This window comes from Hemicordylus capensis, chromosome 2 (assembly GCF_027244095.1).
Source record: "Hemicordylus capensis ecotype Gifberg chromosome 2, rHemCap1.1.pri, whole genome shotgun sequence".
NCBI lineage: Eukaryota > Metazoa > Chordata > Lepidosauria > Squamata > Cordylidae > Hemicordylus > Hemicordylus capensis.
This window is the reverse complement of record NC_069658.1, coordinates 112,116,390-112,132,894: the sequence shown is the minus strand read 5'-3', so window position 1 is coordinate 112,132,894 and position 16,505 is coordinate 112,116,390. Positions and strand designations below refer to the sequence as shown.

Sequence of the window (16,505 nt, the reverse complement as noted above, 5' to 3'; positions counted from 1 at the left end):
TTAGGAGAGGGCTTGCCAATAGTTAGACCTGCATCATTACACATCTACTGCAACAAGATCACTGCTCTTCTAATGTCTGGCAATGATGAGACAACTGGTCACGCCCCAGATTGCTTTACAATTTAAAAGGCACTAAACGTCTATGATTATGAAACTACACTGCACAATCCAAGTGACACCATTGGAGCAGCGCAGGGTATAGCTTCTCATTTACAGATTTACAGGATCACAATATGAACTGCCTACAAATTTTATAGGAAATAAATATCATTCATCTCACCTGAGACCGTTTTGTTATCCAGTAAATTCTGATTTATCTGCATCCTGCTTATGTCTTGTTCTTCCCCAGAAGGCACTCCTATGTCTCCTGGCTTTACTATTTCTGATGACTTTTCATTGACCTTGAAGTTATCCGTAGCTGCTTCAGTGGCTGTGATTTCTGTACCAAACACTATGGTTGATACCTTCTTGTCCTCTGGAGTTTTAAGCTTTTTTGATCGGGATCGGGTGTGCTGGAAGCTGTTATAAGAGATATTGCTGTCAGAACAGAATGTCTGGCGAGGAGTAGATAAACTATCTACCAATATAAATGTCCATTTCACCTACTTAGAGTAGTAAAAAATCCTGAAATTTTTTCATCTTTTTGTGTGGTGATCATGTTTACTATTTGTTAAGCAATATAGATTAACAATTGATTAAATTTAACCTTTTAATCTTGTGATAGGTTTTCAAAACTAGTTATTACACTCAACTAATCTCAAAAAGATGTTGAACCAAGTTCCAAGACCAGTTACTGGTGAAGCATTCTGTAGAACATGACAAAGACTAACTTTAGTGCATTATTGCAGTCTCCCAGTTGCATTAAACTTTGACAGTGATGGCCAAATCCCAAAGTGTATAAGATGTTTTGATTGACTGCTCTTCTGCAGTTTCATTTACCACCCAACCCCCACCCCAAAATCATTAATTTTCACCAGTTGCAAATACAGATTTAACAGCAGCTACATTAATCTGAATCAGAGAAAAATCACAACATACATTCAAAAGGTTATTACTGTTGTGGAAATCAATATTCTTAGCAATAATATTTAGCTTTTAAGATGAAGCACAATCTACAGAAGGATAACAACATTTCAACTAGCATTGCTTCAAAGGCTGATTTGGTTATATGTTAATCTGTCACTTGAACTGTGCACCTCTCCTAACAGTAGAGTGTAGCTGCTTCTATATAAGGAAGAACTACTAGAGCTATCAGATGCATTCTGATGAAAACAAGTCTGGCTCCCATTTATCACAAGAACATTTTTAATTTTAGGATAAAGGTGTAAGCAGTATACATAATAATGGATCAATAACTACCCCTTTGCTTCCAAGAAATCATCTAATTATTAGGCCTGTGCATGGCCCAAAATGTCACGTCCTGCTCAGGGGCCTAAAGGAACGCTGTCCTGCTAGGAGCCTAAGCTGCCCAGCTGCTTTCTGGGATTACCTATGCCACTCAGGTACCTAATGGGACCACTAAAAGGGGTCAGTGTGGGTGGGATCCTAATTTTTAAAATCAAGCCTCAGTCTTGTCTCCACTTCCCCTTCTGAAGCAAAGAGGAAGTGAGGCAGCCTGTCCCCTACCCAAACCTGCGTCCTAGATAAAGGAGGGCAAAGAGGAGATGACAGGGCAGTGAGGTTGTGGGGACCAAACAGACATGCCGGAACTCCAACAAAGTTCCATAATGACAGCAGAAATCTCAGAGTTCCAACCATTGGAGGGTTTTGCTGTCGTTGCAGAACTCCTTCCAACAACATCTGACAGAGAACATGTTGCTCTAATATGACTACACAGCCCTACAAATTATTACCATAAGGGCTTAATTTGAACCATGTTGAACCAAAAATCTGTTATCAAAACCGAGGCTCAAAACCACGTCAGCATCCGAAACTAGGAGAAAGGACTACCAGGTCAGAGGGCATGGCTCCCAGGCAGGATTGAATTCTGGAACCTGGGAGGGACCATAATTCACTGCTAGAGTAGTTTGGAAAGGCAGGGTGTGGGACATTAAGTTAAGGGACCTATGTTTCCTTTGACTCCATAACCAGCTCCCTTGTCTTTCCAAACATCAGGGAACAGGATGAACAAATGGGAGACAATGCTGAGCAGTGGCAGAAGTGGTGGTAGTGGGGCACCACCACTGCCCAGTAGGGGTGGCTGCATGGCTACATGCCTTCCAACCAATGAAACAGTCAGTGAGGAAGATGGTTGGAGTCAGCAGGCCAGTGGAGGTGGCTAATTCATTGCTGCTGCTAATAATCACCGGAGGCAGCTGCCCTGTTTCATCTTATTAGTAGGCCCACCGCGCAGGCGCGTAACAATGATAGGGCAAGGGGAGACAGTTGTCTGGGGGCCCCACTGCCTGGAGGGGCACCCCAGGGGCACCTCATGTGACTCCCCATTGCCCCCTGCCCAGCCCCATAGCCTCTCAGCCACTGCCCTCTTCGCCGTCTCTCCTGCTTGTTCTCCTGGCCCGCAATCGAAGCAGCAGGCAAGCTGCCAAGAGCTCCTTTTCTCCCGCCTCTCAGCTGATCGGCGGGTGGGCGGGGCTTCCACGGAGGCCTCCGTGTAGGCCGCAGTGAAGCCTGAACTCGAGTAGGGCCCAAGCCAGCCAGGAAGGAGGAGGCAGCCAGAGTGTTCTCTGCAGCAGAAGACCCTTTGCTGCCCTGCTTAACCCAGACCAGCATTTGCCAGGTAGAGTGTGAACTCCTTTTTGTGGTTACCTTTCCCGCCACCCCCCCCCCCATATATAGGGATCTGCTTGCCATAGGGCTTGGATATGGGGGGGGGGAGGGACCGAGAAGTCTCTGAATATTTATTTTGAAACAGCTTGGAAAATTTGCTGACTTAAAAAAAACTATCTAAAAAGTCCTATAAGTGGCTTGTTTCATGGCAGAAAATTGCAAAAACTTCTGGAACAGTATTTTATTAATTTTATTTATTCATTCATTCATTTATAAATGCACTTATGTTCAAGTTGTTTTGCAACCCAGAAGGTCTGAGTGAGAACTGTGAAGCAGGTGTGGTGCTTTTATTTTCTTTTTCTTGTGTGTGAACTGCTCCCCAATAACTTGCAGGGACTTCAGGGTCAATCTGGCCAACATGTGAATGCAGCACCTCCATTCCAGAGGAGATGTGTCTTAAAGGGCTTTAAAAGCCTCCTGTGAAAAACCTCCTGCAATCAAACTTGACTGAATTTGTTCAGAATTCTGAGAAAACAAACAGAGGCTCACCCTGCATGGTTGAAAGTCTCCTTTGCTAATCTGCAGCGAGGGGCCCATTTTAATAATTCGTCTTTCTAGTGTGTTCTAGGCATTAAAAGTAATACAAATGTATAGTACTCAATGTATATCACTATATATTGTGATGTGTGTGTGTGTATTCAGTGAAATGTATTTGCAGGCAGCATACTTATTTTGGAATATCAGACTTAAATCCTTGGGGGCCTGGGGTGTGCGGAGGCCCTGGACTTTGGGGGGGGGCCCATTTTAAAATCTTGTCTCTGGGCCCACTCCAACCTTGCTACGCCCCTGCCACCGCGCTAATCACTTCCTCCCTTCTTCAGTATGAGATCAGTATTGGCAAAGCTAACAGCACCAATAATCTTTCTGGCAGCTGTGCATGCCAGGATTTGTGGCTCATTGTCACTACTTTTGAAAACTATAGTGTACGTGTTGAATAATTTATAGCCAGTATTCTGATCTCCATCCTTGTACAAGTGACTTCTACTAAGGGTGTAACTGCATAACTAGTTGCCCAGAACACAAGCATTATTAACTGACTATTTTCCTGGAGTTGGTATTTTTATACTTACTGGACCCTATTGGGAAAGCATATTATTCCCACAATCAAAATTAGCATATTTTTCCTTGACATATTATAGCAGAGGTGAAACTGAACAAACATTTTATCTTCATTTGGGGGATGTGCATCTCCTGCTGTGTTTGCGCTTATGCCAAGTTTACTAATTAAATAGCACAGAAATGCATCCACAGGTTTAGCACAGTGAATAAATTCAGTGCATGCACTCATCTGATAAAACTTTCAACGTAATTACTATAATGTCTCCATTTTTAATTTTAACTTTTAAATTGGCTATCCAGATAAATAAGGGTTGTACTGACAAGGAAATAATTTCTCTGCCAAGTGCAAATGGCAGTTGTATAATAAAGATGCCAAGCTCTGAAGCAATACAAGAGCATCATTGTAGAATTATGTGATACACATATTAAAACCCAAAGGTTCTCTAGCTGTAAATGCAATTGCATATGTGGATTGACAAATACTACACATTTGTTTAAAGCAGAAGACCCTATTATTTTAAAGAATCGGGAAGCAACAGTTCAAGCAGGCCAATATAGGTTTTTAAACACTAAATGTTTATAATTGTTTGTACAATGACATGGCAAGGATGCTAATGTAGCATCTTCCACTTGGCAGGTTTTACAAAAGAGAGACACAGCAGAAAAATGTTAAAGCCAGTGACTGGGGTTGCCTAAAATGCTCAAGTGACCCCTTAAAGCAGCCATAGGAGGTCACCACCAGTCCTGTTCCTCCTCTGCTGTGTTTTGTCAGTTCCAGCATATCCATTGGGTAAAGGGAAAGAGAAGTGTAGCAACACAATGACAGCTGTTGTTGCTGCTGCTCTAGCATTGAAGTTTGGCTACAAAATCTTGCAGATGGAAATGACCACAAGGCTACCTAGTCCAACCTCTGCTTTCAAGGCGGTATCACCCATTTCTGACTCCTCCCTTCTTTGCCTTCTCCAGTCAATTGCAGTGTGTTGCAATCAGGGAACAAGAAATATGCAGAAATTGCCAGGAGTTCCAAATGATTCAAGCAACAAAGACAAGCCACATGCTACATATGATGGGAGGAATATTCGAATAACACTTCTATCCTCGTGTGAAGTATTACTCTGTTTTTTGAAACTTATAAGAGCAGCTAAATTCTAAAGTCAACAGATAGTCAAATATGTATGGTTTTAAAGCTTTGGGTTTTAGAGTTTTTAATTTGTATTTTTAAATTGTTTTAATCATGTTACAGTTTTAATGTTTTTTTTAGTTCGTGAACCACCCAGGGACCTTTTTGAATGGGGTGGTACAGAAATGTACTACATACATACATACAATAGCAACAAAGACTTACATGGCACAAATCTATTGAGCCATGGCAAATTGTGGCTCCCTGCCAAGCATACACAGGATAGAACAAGTTGTTCTGGTGAGAACTAATCAGCCTACTTTCTGTTCGCTATAATCTTAATTGATAATTACCATCCTCACAAGTTAGTCCACTTCAGCTTTAAATGTTCACATGTCTGCCATCTTGGTGGATGACATAATCACAAACTATGCCATTCAGCTGTCCCTACACCTCTAGCAAATTTAGTTCAGATTGGTTAGGCAGCTCACAAGTTAGCCCACTTGTACCTCAAACGTTCATGCATTCACCATCTAGATTCAGGGTGGATGACATCATTACAAACAAAGCCCTTGAGCTGTCCCAATGTGTCCCTACAGCTGTAGCAAATTTGGTTCAAATCGATTAGGCAGTTCACAAGTTAGGCCATTTGCACCTCAAATATTTATGCATCGGCCTTCTTAAATCGGAGTGTATGACATCATCACAGACTATGCTTTTGAGCTGTCCCTACAACTGTACCCAATTTGATTCAAATTGGTCCAGACATTGAGAAGTTGACGGGGGCAACACACACATGCACAAAGATACACAGACCACATTCGCATGTAATGCGGAACCATGGGTTCTGAAACCCCTCCCCCCATCCGAATTAGTACATAATGGGGAGCATCCTCTCTGCAGTCAGCAAGACTGCAGAGAGGAGGGGGAGCTGGCTGTACAGGCTTCCTTCTTGACTGAAGGACAGCCCATACAGCAATCACACTGGAGTTGAGGTAGGAGCTTCTTTCCTCAATTCCAGGTTCCAGGGGACGCAGCCTGGGGTCCACATTTGGACGTACCACAGGCTGCATCCAACCTTGGGCTGTAGCAACAAAACTCACAAGTTTCAAATCTGAGTTTCAAATCTGAACCCTTGGTTTTGTCACCATGTCAAACTGGAATTTCCCACATTCGGATGTAAGATCCACAGAAACCCTGGCCTCAACTATGGTTCGACGTTACATGTGAATCCGGCCATAGACACACAAACGGACATACACGCATACATATTAAATGCTGGGTGGTCTCAAAAGCTTACTTTCCTTAAGGTAACTAGGCTTTAAAATGTATACAATCACTTAAAATGTAACTGTTTATATATGGCACGCACACACTCTTAATCCAAAACATGCCAAATGGTCTTCAGGCTATTGTACATGGAGGAGATTAGAATAAATGTCAGGCAATCCTGGCAATCCTGCTGACCTTGGTGCTGATATCTAGCTCTAGGAACCCTTTATGCTTTTATTACATTAGATTCCAACAGTGGCATTGTTCTTGCAGATATGAAAGGATAAATATAGTCAAAATCTTACTATCTAGTAAACCCTCTAACTGTGTATAACTCCACTAGCCCATATTATCTAAGAGCATATGATCTTCTTTACAGATAATGAATCCCAGATAATTCAAGTTCCGTTAGGTTGGAACTTAAGTTCACAGCTTTAAGTTACAAACAACTTTTTAAAGGGGGGGGGGAACAAACTTCCCACAGGCACCTTGATTTTAAGCATAAAGGTGTATTAGAAAGGTTTGCTTTATCTATAAGTATGCTGTTGCTCATACATGTTGCTCCGTATGCTGTTTTCCATAGATACAAGGATATCCTGCAGTGTTCATAAAACATAATTATAGCATTTTAGAGTTGTAAGGAACTTTTGAAGACCTCTCATCAAATCCAATTTTCTGCTCAGTGCAGGAAACTGCTAAAATACTCTTTTTGAAAACTTCTAGTGAAGGAGAGCCCACCACTGTTAAAGTTAAGAAATTCTTCCTAATGCCTAGCCTAAACCTGCTTCCTAGTAATTTCAGCCACCTGTCCTACAGAACAGAGTACAAGTCCATTTCTGCTTCTATGTGACAGCCCTTCAGATTTTTGAAGATGACTATCATATCCCTGCTTAGTCACCCCTTCTCTGAGCTAATCATACCGAGCTCCTTCCACTGTTCTTCATAGAACTTGTTTTCCAGACCCCTCACCATCTTTGTTGCCCTCCTCTGAATCCATTTTAGTTTATCAACGTCTTCTTTAAAATATGGTGCAGAATTGGATGCTATATTCCATGTGAGGTGTGACCAACCCAGAAAAGAGTAGAACCATTACATGTTGTGATATGGACACCAGGCTTCTGTTAATGCAGTCACTTCTAAGCAGTTGCATCACACTGCTGGTTCAATTTCAACTTCTTGTCTAGTAAGACACCTAGATGTCTTTCATGTGTACTGCTACCAAGCCAGCCTCCCCATTCTGCATTTGTGCATTTGATTTTTCTTGCCCAAATGCAGGACTTTACATTTGTTCCTGCTGGACTGCATCTTAGTTTGGCCCAATAGTTGATCAGTTTGAATATTGAGTCCTTCCCAGCGATTTCCCCATAGGGCTTCAGACTTGGCCCAACCAGCTAGCCCAACAGCCTTGCAATGGTGCAATGTCCTTGTGCAAGGGCAGTATCAGTCAAGATGTTAGCCAATGTGTCCAGTTCTAGTAGCCACACATTTGCCAGAAGAAGATGAAAAGAAGCAAGCAGCCATGTGGAGAAGAGCAATGAGAATAATTTGGAAATGAGGAAAAAGCCCTAACAGCAGTTCAGAAAAATGAATTTCAGGAACTAAACCACAGTGAAGAAAAGCTTTTCAAAAGGCATTATATCAGAAAGAAAAGGCCTCTGATCCAAAAGAGGAACAAGACCCTATGATCTGTAATGTAAAGTGGGGCAAAAGACAGAAAAATTGTGTTTTCCATTTGGAAAATACTGCCAACAGATGGTGGGGTTTCCATTACTTATTGCTGTTGAGGTCCACTTTCCCTAGACTATGGAGGCTCATACTGAAAGAGGACAATGGACCAAAATCAGAACCAAATAATGAGAAATAAAGCGAAAGTCTAAAAAAACCTGTGTTCTATGGAAGACTCATGGTGAAGAAGCCATGATACTCAGTGTAACCTTTGAATGGAATGACTTAAGAGACAACTTCTGTCCCTAATAGTGAGCAAGAGAGACAGCTTGACACAATTTAACCAGAGATTGCTTGGAAATATCTTGAGGTTACAGGTCTTGGAATGTGTACGTAGAAGGAGCCATCTGTATCCAGTACCTTATCTTGAGTGATGAAGAAGGACCAAGGGGTCTCTTAATAGTAATTAATTGGTGGGATTAAGCATTAATAAGCCTTTCAACATTTGGGAGAAAATGGAAAGTGGATTATTGAGAGGGTCAAGTCTCTCAATATAGATCAAAGCAGAATATTTTGTTTCTAACCTATAAGGAAACAGGGGAGCCCCAAAGACCAATGAAAATCTTATTTGTTACAAATAGAAATCAGTAGTGGCCGGGCCAGTGCGGGCACCACAGGGGTGGGGGGAAGAAAGACACCTTTAAGGATAAGTTAATCTATGCTTACCTCCACTCTTGCCACACCTGAACGCTGCTCAGAGCAGCAGTGCACCACCCAGCACCACCTGTGGCAGGGAATCACCTCCGCCACTCACCTGGCCTCCATAGAGCAGATCCCCCACAGCCGGCCAGGTGAGTGGTGGAGGAAATCCCCTGCATCAGGGGGTGCTGGGCGGTGTGCTGCAAAAGCGAAGGTAAGCACCGATTCATTTATCCTTAAAGGTGCCTCTTCTGCTGCCCACTCCCCGCCGCGGTGCCCACACTGTCCGCGAAACTCTCTCTCTCACACACACACACATGCACGCGCGCGCACACACACACCCCTACCTACCTCTATGGGGGTCAAAACCTTCCAAAACTGTCTTGCACTAACTCAGGGAGAGCTTGAACAAAAAGTGTGGGAAATGTCTCTGAAGAACAGTCCATCAAGACAGTTAAAACCTTTTCTGCTTCTAAAGGAGAAAAGTGCCTAAAACCTTCACCATATTCAGACCAGGGATGTGCAGAACCGGTTCTATCACAAACCGGACCACCATGAACCAGGCCAGTTCGAGAGGTTTGATTGCTTTGAGCTGTTTTGTTGAACTGACTGGTTCAGCCTATCATTTCAACTGAACTAGTTCACATACCCACGGTTCGGTCCAAATTCTGTTCAAATTTGGACTGAACCGCACCAAACGGTCTGTGCACACTGTTGCAGCTCCATACTTGTTTGTCTATAATCAGCTATACTCAAAGTGGCATGTTCTCTACTTAGTTTATTCTATTAAAGAATAAGTTTTTCCTGAATCTTTTTGGAGAAGCCTAAACAAACCTCAAGCTGCCAGAAGGGTAAATATGATTGTTCTTGGGATACAGGGATTAGATTTATTCAGTAGGAAAAGGGCTAGAGTATATGGCAGGCATCCCCAAACTGCGGCCCTCCAGATGTTGCTGAACTACAACTCCCAGCATCCCTAGACACAATTTTTTGTGGCTGGGTATGCTAGGAATTGTAGTTCAGCAACATCTGGACGGCCGCAGTTTGGGGATGCCTGGTATATGGAGTGATTTTGTTATTCACAGAAGCACTCTTAACCATAGTTGTAACATGCCAAGTATATTCTATGCTTTTAAAAATGTGGTTTGCTCATGCTTATATTTTAGTGTACCTCTTGCCATACCTTAACTTCTATGCCTCAGTTTCTTTTAATAAAACTTCTAAGCTTTAAGAAATGTAGTTATTGTGTCCTGGAGTTAATCATACAAATTTCCTGCTGAGATAAAAGGACCCAAGCTTTCACTTATTAATTTACATTAGATAGTGTTGAAATTTGTTTGGCAATATGGTTTAGAATATATGCATTGTCTCTTCCGACCTTAACATCTATAGATCAAACTAACACTGCAGCCAATAAAAAAAATTATCCCATAATAATGGGGAATGGGAGTATCCCTTTAGTTAAGGCCAGTAGTAGCAGCAACAAAAAGGCCATCGTAAGCCTTAAAATTCTTTTGCTTATAAATATGACAACTGTTGAGCTAACAGTTCAAGTTAACAAAACTAACTTGAAACTTGGTGTGTGTGATGGCGTTTCCAAATGTGCCTACTTTCAAGGAAATCTGAAAAAAAATTCCACTGCTACCAAAGTGCTGAAAATGGACATTTTGGCACCTTTTTTGCTCAAATTTTATCCAAGCATATCACATCGCATATCCAAGGTCCCAGAATGCTCCATGCGAGTGTGCGGGGCATTCTGGGGAGTGCTTACGATGCTGGGAAGCTTATTGCAGGGGGCTCCTCATGAATTGCCATGGCACAGAGCTGCACTGAGGCAACACACAACCAGGCAAATGGGGTTAAGCAGAGTGTTCGCTCCACTAACCTCATTTAAGGGGGGGTGGTTAAGAGGGCTTACCGCCAGGAGCCACATGGCTCCTAGCGGTTCACACACACAGTGAAAAGTGGGCTGGGTTCCCTTAGCCCGGTTTCCACCACATGTGAGAATAACCTCATTGTGTGACTCCCTCACATTCTTTAGAAGTACCTCAAATTTCTCTCAGTTTATAGAGTCCTGTTTCCTATTCCCCATTGTCAGAATTTTAATCACACCTATTTCATTTTAAAAAAAACCACTGAAATTTAACCTACTTACTGCCTATTTTCAAAGCTACACACACAGCCACTCAGACATATGCTCCCCACACACAGAGATCGGGGAATGTAACGTAATGGGTTTTCCTGTAGGCAGGTATTTTCCATCTTGGATTGCCAGATGCTCTTGGCCTACAACTCCCATCATCCTCAACCACAACAGCAACCCAAGTTTGAAAACTCCTTCAGTAAGATTCAGATATGTTAGAACCAGGAGAATGTGGGGCATTTTTGCTGGTGCCAGGCACTCCATTCTCCCCATCTTCAGCTGGGTCTCAAAGAACAAGGAAAAGTGTGGGTTCATGGATGGCATGTTGTTGCCCTGCAAGTTGCCTTAGGTTCCAATTTCCTGGTTTTGTGGAGTTTGAGCCAGATTGAGATAGCCTTAACTCTGGTCTTAATCTGGCAGGTTTTTTGACCATTGAAGAAAGAGAATATGTTTTCACAATTTGCCCAATTGAGAAGAGCTCCAAGGTGGCAATGCATGGATGGATACCTAATTAAGACAGCAATATTTAGGATTAGCTACTGAGAAAATCTACATAGTCAAATCCCATTAAGACTTTCAGTAGGAAAAATTCAAATTCACTATTGGGCTGCAGCATAAATAAACAGATGCTCAATAGCATTTGAACAGCCTGCCAACTGGATATCTGCCTCTGTACAGGACTCTGGCCAGAGGCTACAGAACTATCAAGAATATGAAGATTCTGCAGGTTTGGAGAGTTCTGGAAGCTTTTCTTACAATATCTGGATGCTAGTATTTGGCCCAACTCTCCCCCATGATGTTTTTCTGAGTGTTGGGGGGAAACTCGGAACCAGCCTCAAATGTTTATCTTCATAAAAGGAAAATAAGAAAATATCATATTAATGCTCAGAGCTCCACATACATAGGTTTCAGTAATGTATTCTCATTAAACTTTTAAAAATGAATATATTTCTTCAATGAGTATTATAATTATGAAATATGACACTTTTGCCCTCAAGCTCATTACTAGGTTTTAAGGAGACACAAATTAACTGTGACTAAAATAAACGAACAACTCAAATGAAATGGCAGAGAATGGAGGATGGGGGAAAACACTTTAAAACGAATAGAAATTATAGCATATTTTAGCAGCATGTTTTTAACTTCAGTTAAATGGAGTGCAAAACATTCATTACCACCTGGAAGATCTCTTTGTTTTTCTTCTTCTCTGCAACCAGGCCTTTACCTCAGGTGTCGTTTCAGGGGTGGGCTTTGTATGATCAATAGTGTATAAATCTTTCCCTTGTTTCCACAGTTGGTATCTGTCTGGCTGAAATTTCCTCACAAAGACATCCATTGATATAGTTACCATGTCTTTCCTGCAGGTACACTAAGAAAAAAGTAGGTTGGTATGTTAAAACAAGGGATGCAAAAGGGAAATCCAAATAAAGTCATTACAGCAATCCATACACTTGTTCTATTATCTAGCAATTGTCCTATTGTCACATAGAGTTTTCTGTAAAGGGACCTGAAGAGATGATATTATCAATGGAACTACTGTATACAGGTGGCCCTCATTATTCGTGGGCGTTCCATTCTCGCCTATAGACATGAATACAGAAACCACAAATATGAAACCTTACCCCTATGGGAATCCAGGGGTTATGTTCCTACACACACAAAAAAAGACTAGAAAATCAGGGATGAGGCAGGAATAAGAGAAATAAAGTACTGTATCTTGCTCTCCAGGTCTCCAGCTATTCAACAATGCCTCCCCAAACCCCCAATTCTGATTTTTCATGGAAAATCACGAGATCTTTTTTTAAGCCACAAAATGGCTCTGCACTGTAAAATGGTGGCCAGAAATGAAATTTGAAGTCATTTGCAGCTCCTTTTCGGCCACTCAAAACTGCAAATAGGTAAATTTTAGCCTATTTTTATACTATGGATAAAGAAACCGGGTATGTAAAAGTCATCCGCGGATACGCGAAACCATGGATGTTGGGAGCACAGGTAACAAGGTCCACCTGTACATGCAGATTGCATAAACCATGAAAGAGTTTCTGCTTAGGTTAGCATATAATACCAAGTATTTTAATAAGTTAGTTATAAAGTTATTACAGTTAAAATTGGTAAGCCTTCATGCTATATACCTCAACAGCTTGGAATATTATAAATAAAATTTATAATTTACAATTCTGATATAAATCATATATTAAATTATTATAGTGCTGTATTGCTCTGCATTGCTCTGTATCTGATCTTTGATCATAATAAACTGATTGGTTGATATATTAAACTGAATAAATTATATTTATATAAAATGTTCATTGTGCAATGTCATGTACCTAGTAACTTACCAATAAACGAGTGAACTATCTCCATTTAAAAGTACTGCATTGGAGGTTTACTAATAAGAAAACTTAGCATTTATCTATTTTATACATGTAAGATGTCTTTGATATTGCTTTCATGGGATGTAACTGAAATTTCATGCACATTTGCAGTCACCATAAGAAGTCCTGTGACATTTAGTCTTGCCTGCATATTTTTCGTAATCTTAAAAACCTTTTAAGAAAAAAGTAGCTACCAGAAGCCTCTAAGACTAGATAAAAATGGCAACTACATTAAGAAATTCTGAAACCAAACATTCATTTATTTATTTATTTATTTATTTATTTGATTTATATACCGCCCTTCCAAAAATGGCTCAGGGCGGTTTACAATTAAAACAAAGTTGTAAAACAATGAAAAGCTAAAACAAATTAAAAACAATAACACAACAATTAACAATTTAAAAACATTTAAAAACAAGAATTAAACATTGTCCCCAGACCCCAGCTCAAGAAGACACGCAGACTTGATATGGATGAAAAGGGCCACAACTTTATTAACTATTACACAGGCATGGCAGACTGAAACACCAGGTGATTAATCACCCTTAGAGAACAGTGCGGGCCAATAGAAGTAGGTCAGAACTCTGAAATCCTACCCATGGGTTAAATCTATTGTAGCTGATTTAAATTCCAGTAACAAGTCAAATCATCTGGACACTAGTTATCAAAAAACTTGCCTTGGATACCTCAGATCCAACCTACCACAGATGTGAGTTATACTTAAAAAAATAATCTATGAGCTTCCTTGAGGAGGACCTGATGACTGTTGGAAGAGGGAAGTTCTGTTTCTCACAGGAAGTACTTAAATGCAGCTACTGTGTCAGAGACATGCAACTGCGCAGGAATACCCTGATGTATGTGAAGTACACCTAACTCCTTGAAGGAAAAATATCAAGACAATAAGTCTGAGAGAGAGTGTCCTAATGACACCACACAAGTGCTGCAGAGGGTTCTCCAAAGCTCACTGAGCAAGCAAGTGCCCTCCCCACCTGTGTTAGGCAAGCAGGATTCCCCCTGGAGGGAGCAGTCACACCATTTGGTTGGTTATTGCTCTAGAATTTTCCAAAGGTGGTCTGTCTGCAGGCCACCCACTAGTGTGAAACTGTACATGTCCCATTAGAGTGACTATACAAGTATGAAGGAGGAAGTGATAAAGAAGAGGACCTGATGCCTAAGTTCCCCAAAACACACCAACAGTGACCTGGACCTATAGATTTTCATCTCCTGTCTTTAATTAGGTACATCAACAAAAGCCCAGTTCAAAAGAAAATTTCTTAATGACCAGACTCAGTCAAAACATACCTACTGTTTCAGGCTATGACATTGTTACAACTTAATATCTCTCTATCAGAGATAATGACACTCTTTGAATCTCTTGAAGAGTGCTACTGGCATAAATATAAGACTAACATTTTGTCCAGCCAACAATTCCCAGAAAGGAGCTTTCAATTTCAATTATGCACTGCTGCATTTTCCAACAGAACTTTAACACAATATTAACAAGAAAATGATGATGATTCAAGAAATAGTATTCTTCACATGATGCAGCACCACAATCTATTATAAAAATATTAGATCCCTGCCCCACCCCCCAAAAAAGACATGCCAAGTATTCTAATACTGTTAGAGAAGGAAAACTAAGATGTGCTCATACTTTACTCAGGAAAACTGAGAAGTGTTTTATATTACCATAAGGTGTTTTCCTAAAGGGAAAATCTAGCTACATTTTGCGATATATCCAACAATATTTATTTTTCCACATACACAGACAGTTTTCAATGCAGTTCATTTATTTTGGATAGCCTTTTTTAAACAAAAAAGCATATTTATCTTTGCAAATCTATTTTTTTAAACAGCACCTTACCAAGTTAAGTTTTTTTAAGTGAATCTACTCAATTAAAATTAAGACTTTCACAATGAGAATCCTTCCACATTCCAATGCATCATAATTCTTGCTTCAAACACCAACATGTATTGCCCCCTTATAAGAGAACATCAGAAACAAAGCAAATATTTTCAAATAACATGGAGTATCACAAGGGCTGGTTAACGTCATATGATGGAGCAATGGAGAAACTAGAGTGATGGCTGCTGCATAATGAAATTCTTTGTCACCATCACATTATTTTCACACATCTTTTTACTTTATACTGACCAAATTAAACTCTTTCTGAAACAAACCAATATATATTGAGGTCGTTCACACGACTTTTGAGAGTGCTGGGGAGGGCAGGAGGTGGGAAGGCAGGACAGAACCTACCTTTCCCCCAGATGATCTGGAATGGTCACAGGCCGAATGGCTTGTGCACCCATACAACCAGCACTTTTGTGAGCTACATGGCATTCTGGAGGTCAGGAAAATGCATCCCAGCCTCCAGATATCCCACAATGCACCACGCAACAAGTGCAGTGCATTGAAGGATTCCCCCGTGAGTCAAACACTCTACGTGCCAAGCACTCACATGACACTGCACCTGGATAAAAGGATGTGGCTCATGCCCTTTTGCCTAGTAAATGGTCAGGTAAAAAATCCCGGGCTACCCAGAAGGGCAGCGCCAGGAGAAGCCTCAATCCTGGCTCTTCACATGAGGCAGCTCTACACAGCTAGGACTGCCCAAGCCTGGGTAGGGCTACTCATGTGAACAGCCTCAATGTTTAGCAAGTCCCTGAAAGCAAAGATGATGCTTCTGAAAATTAGACAAGCACTCATTTTGTCTACTATTGCATCCATCATAGGGGGGAAAGATCGTTTCACAAAGGAAGAGTCACACTGAATTTCCAGCCAAGATCTCTTTAGATTGCAGGTACAGTGACAGGCATGCATGCAAAACAGTTGCTTAACAGATAGCTTAAAAGATTACAGTATTTGCTGTGAGACTTCAAATCTTCCTGCAATTTGAGCAAGGATTAAATCTAAGCCACTGCTAATGTATTGATGAAATATGTCCCCTATGTAATACCCAAAGGATAAAGTATTTGTTTCTTTTTAAAAAGGGGGGGGGAACCCTAACAAATCATAACTATACACAATCCCGTTTCCACACCCAAATTTCCCTGCTGTGAGGATAATCCAGAGGACCAGGAGGGATCATAGTTAAAAATGTAGAACAAAAGTCAGAGAATTTCCATATTTGTACTAGTTTAAAAACTATTCATAACAGTTCATACACAGCCACTGAAATCAGTGGGTGTATAATAATATGAAATATTTTCCACTTGTTGAAAAATACAGCATATTCAAGCCTCTATTCACTGGAGATTGGAAATATGAAAGCTGAGTATCAGACAGTGAAAGCAGAACCAGTTTATATATATATTTTCCCATTTCTGTCTACATGTACAAAGAGCAACATAGGTTGCATTCACAAACTATCAAAAAGTTTTT

The 16,505-nt window shown here is 40.8% G+C and overlaps 1 protein-coding gene and 1 long non-coding RNA gene across 10 annotated transcripts in view; one reads left to right on the top strand and one right to left on the bottom strand.

Moving 5' to 3' along the window:
* Window positions 1-16,505, bottom strand: part of KDM4C (lysine demethylase 4C) — a 413,873-nt gene that overhangs the window by 154,622 nt on the left and 242,746 nt on the right. For 4 of the 9 annotated variants that reach the window (XM_053291925.1, XM_053291926.1, XM_053291928.1 and 1 more), the window contains 2 exons: window positions 11,921-12,114; window positions 281-519 (listed from right to left, as the gene is read on the bottom strand). In XM_053291925.1, the coding sequence (XP_053147900.1) occupies window positions 281-519; window positions 11,921-12,114 (433 nt within the window). The other 5 variants (XM_053291927.1, XM_053291929.1, XM_053291931.1 and 2 more) reach the window with 5 other exon arrangements.
* Window positions 2,524-16,505, top strand: part of LOC128343234 (uncharacterized) — a 31,324-nt gene continuing 17,342 nt past the window's right edge. Inside the window, exons 1-2 of the long non-coding RNA XR_008315400.1 lie at window positions 2,524-2,737; window positions 4,813-4,953. This is a non-coding gene — a long non-coding RNA (uncharacterized LOC128343234). The remainder of the gene's footprint in view (window positions 2,738-4,812; window positions 4,954-16,505) is intronic.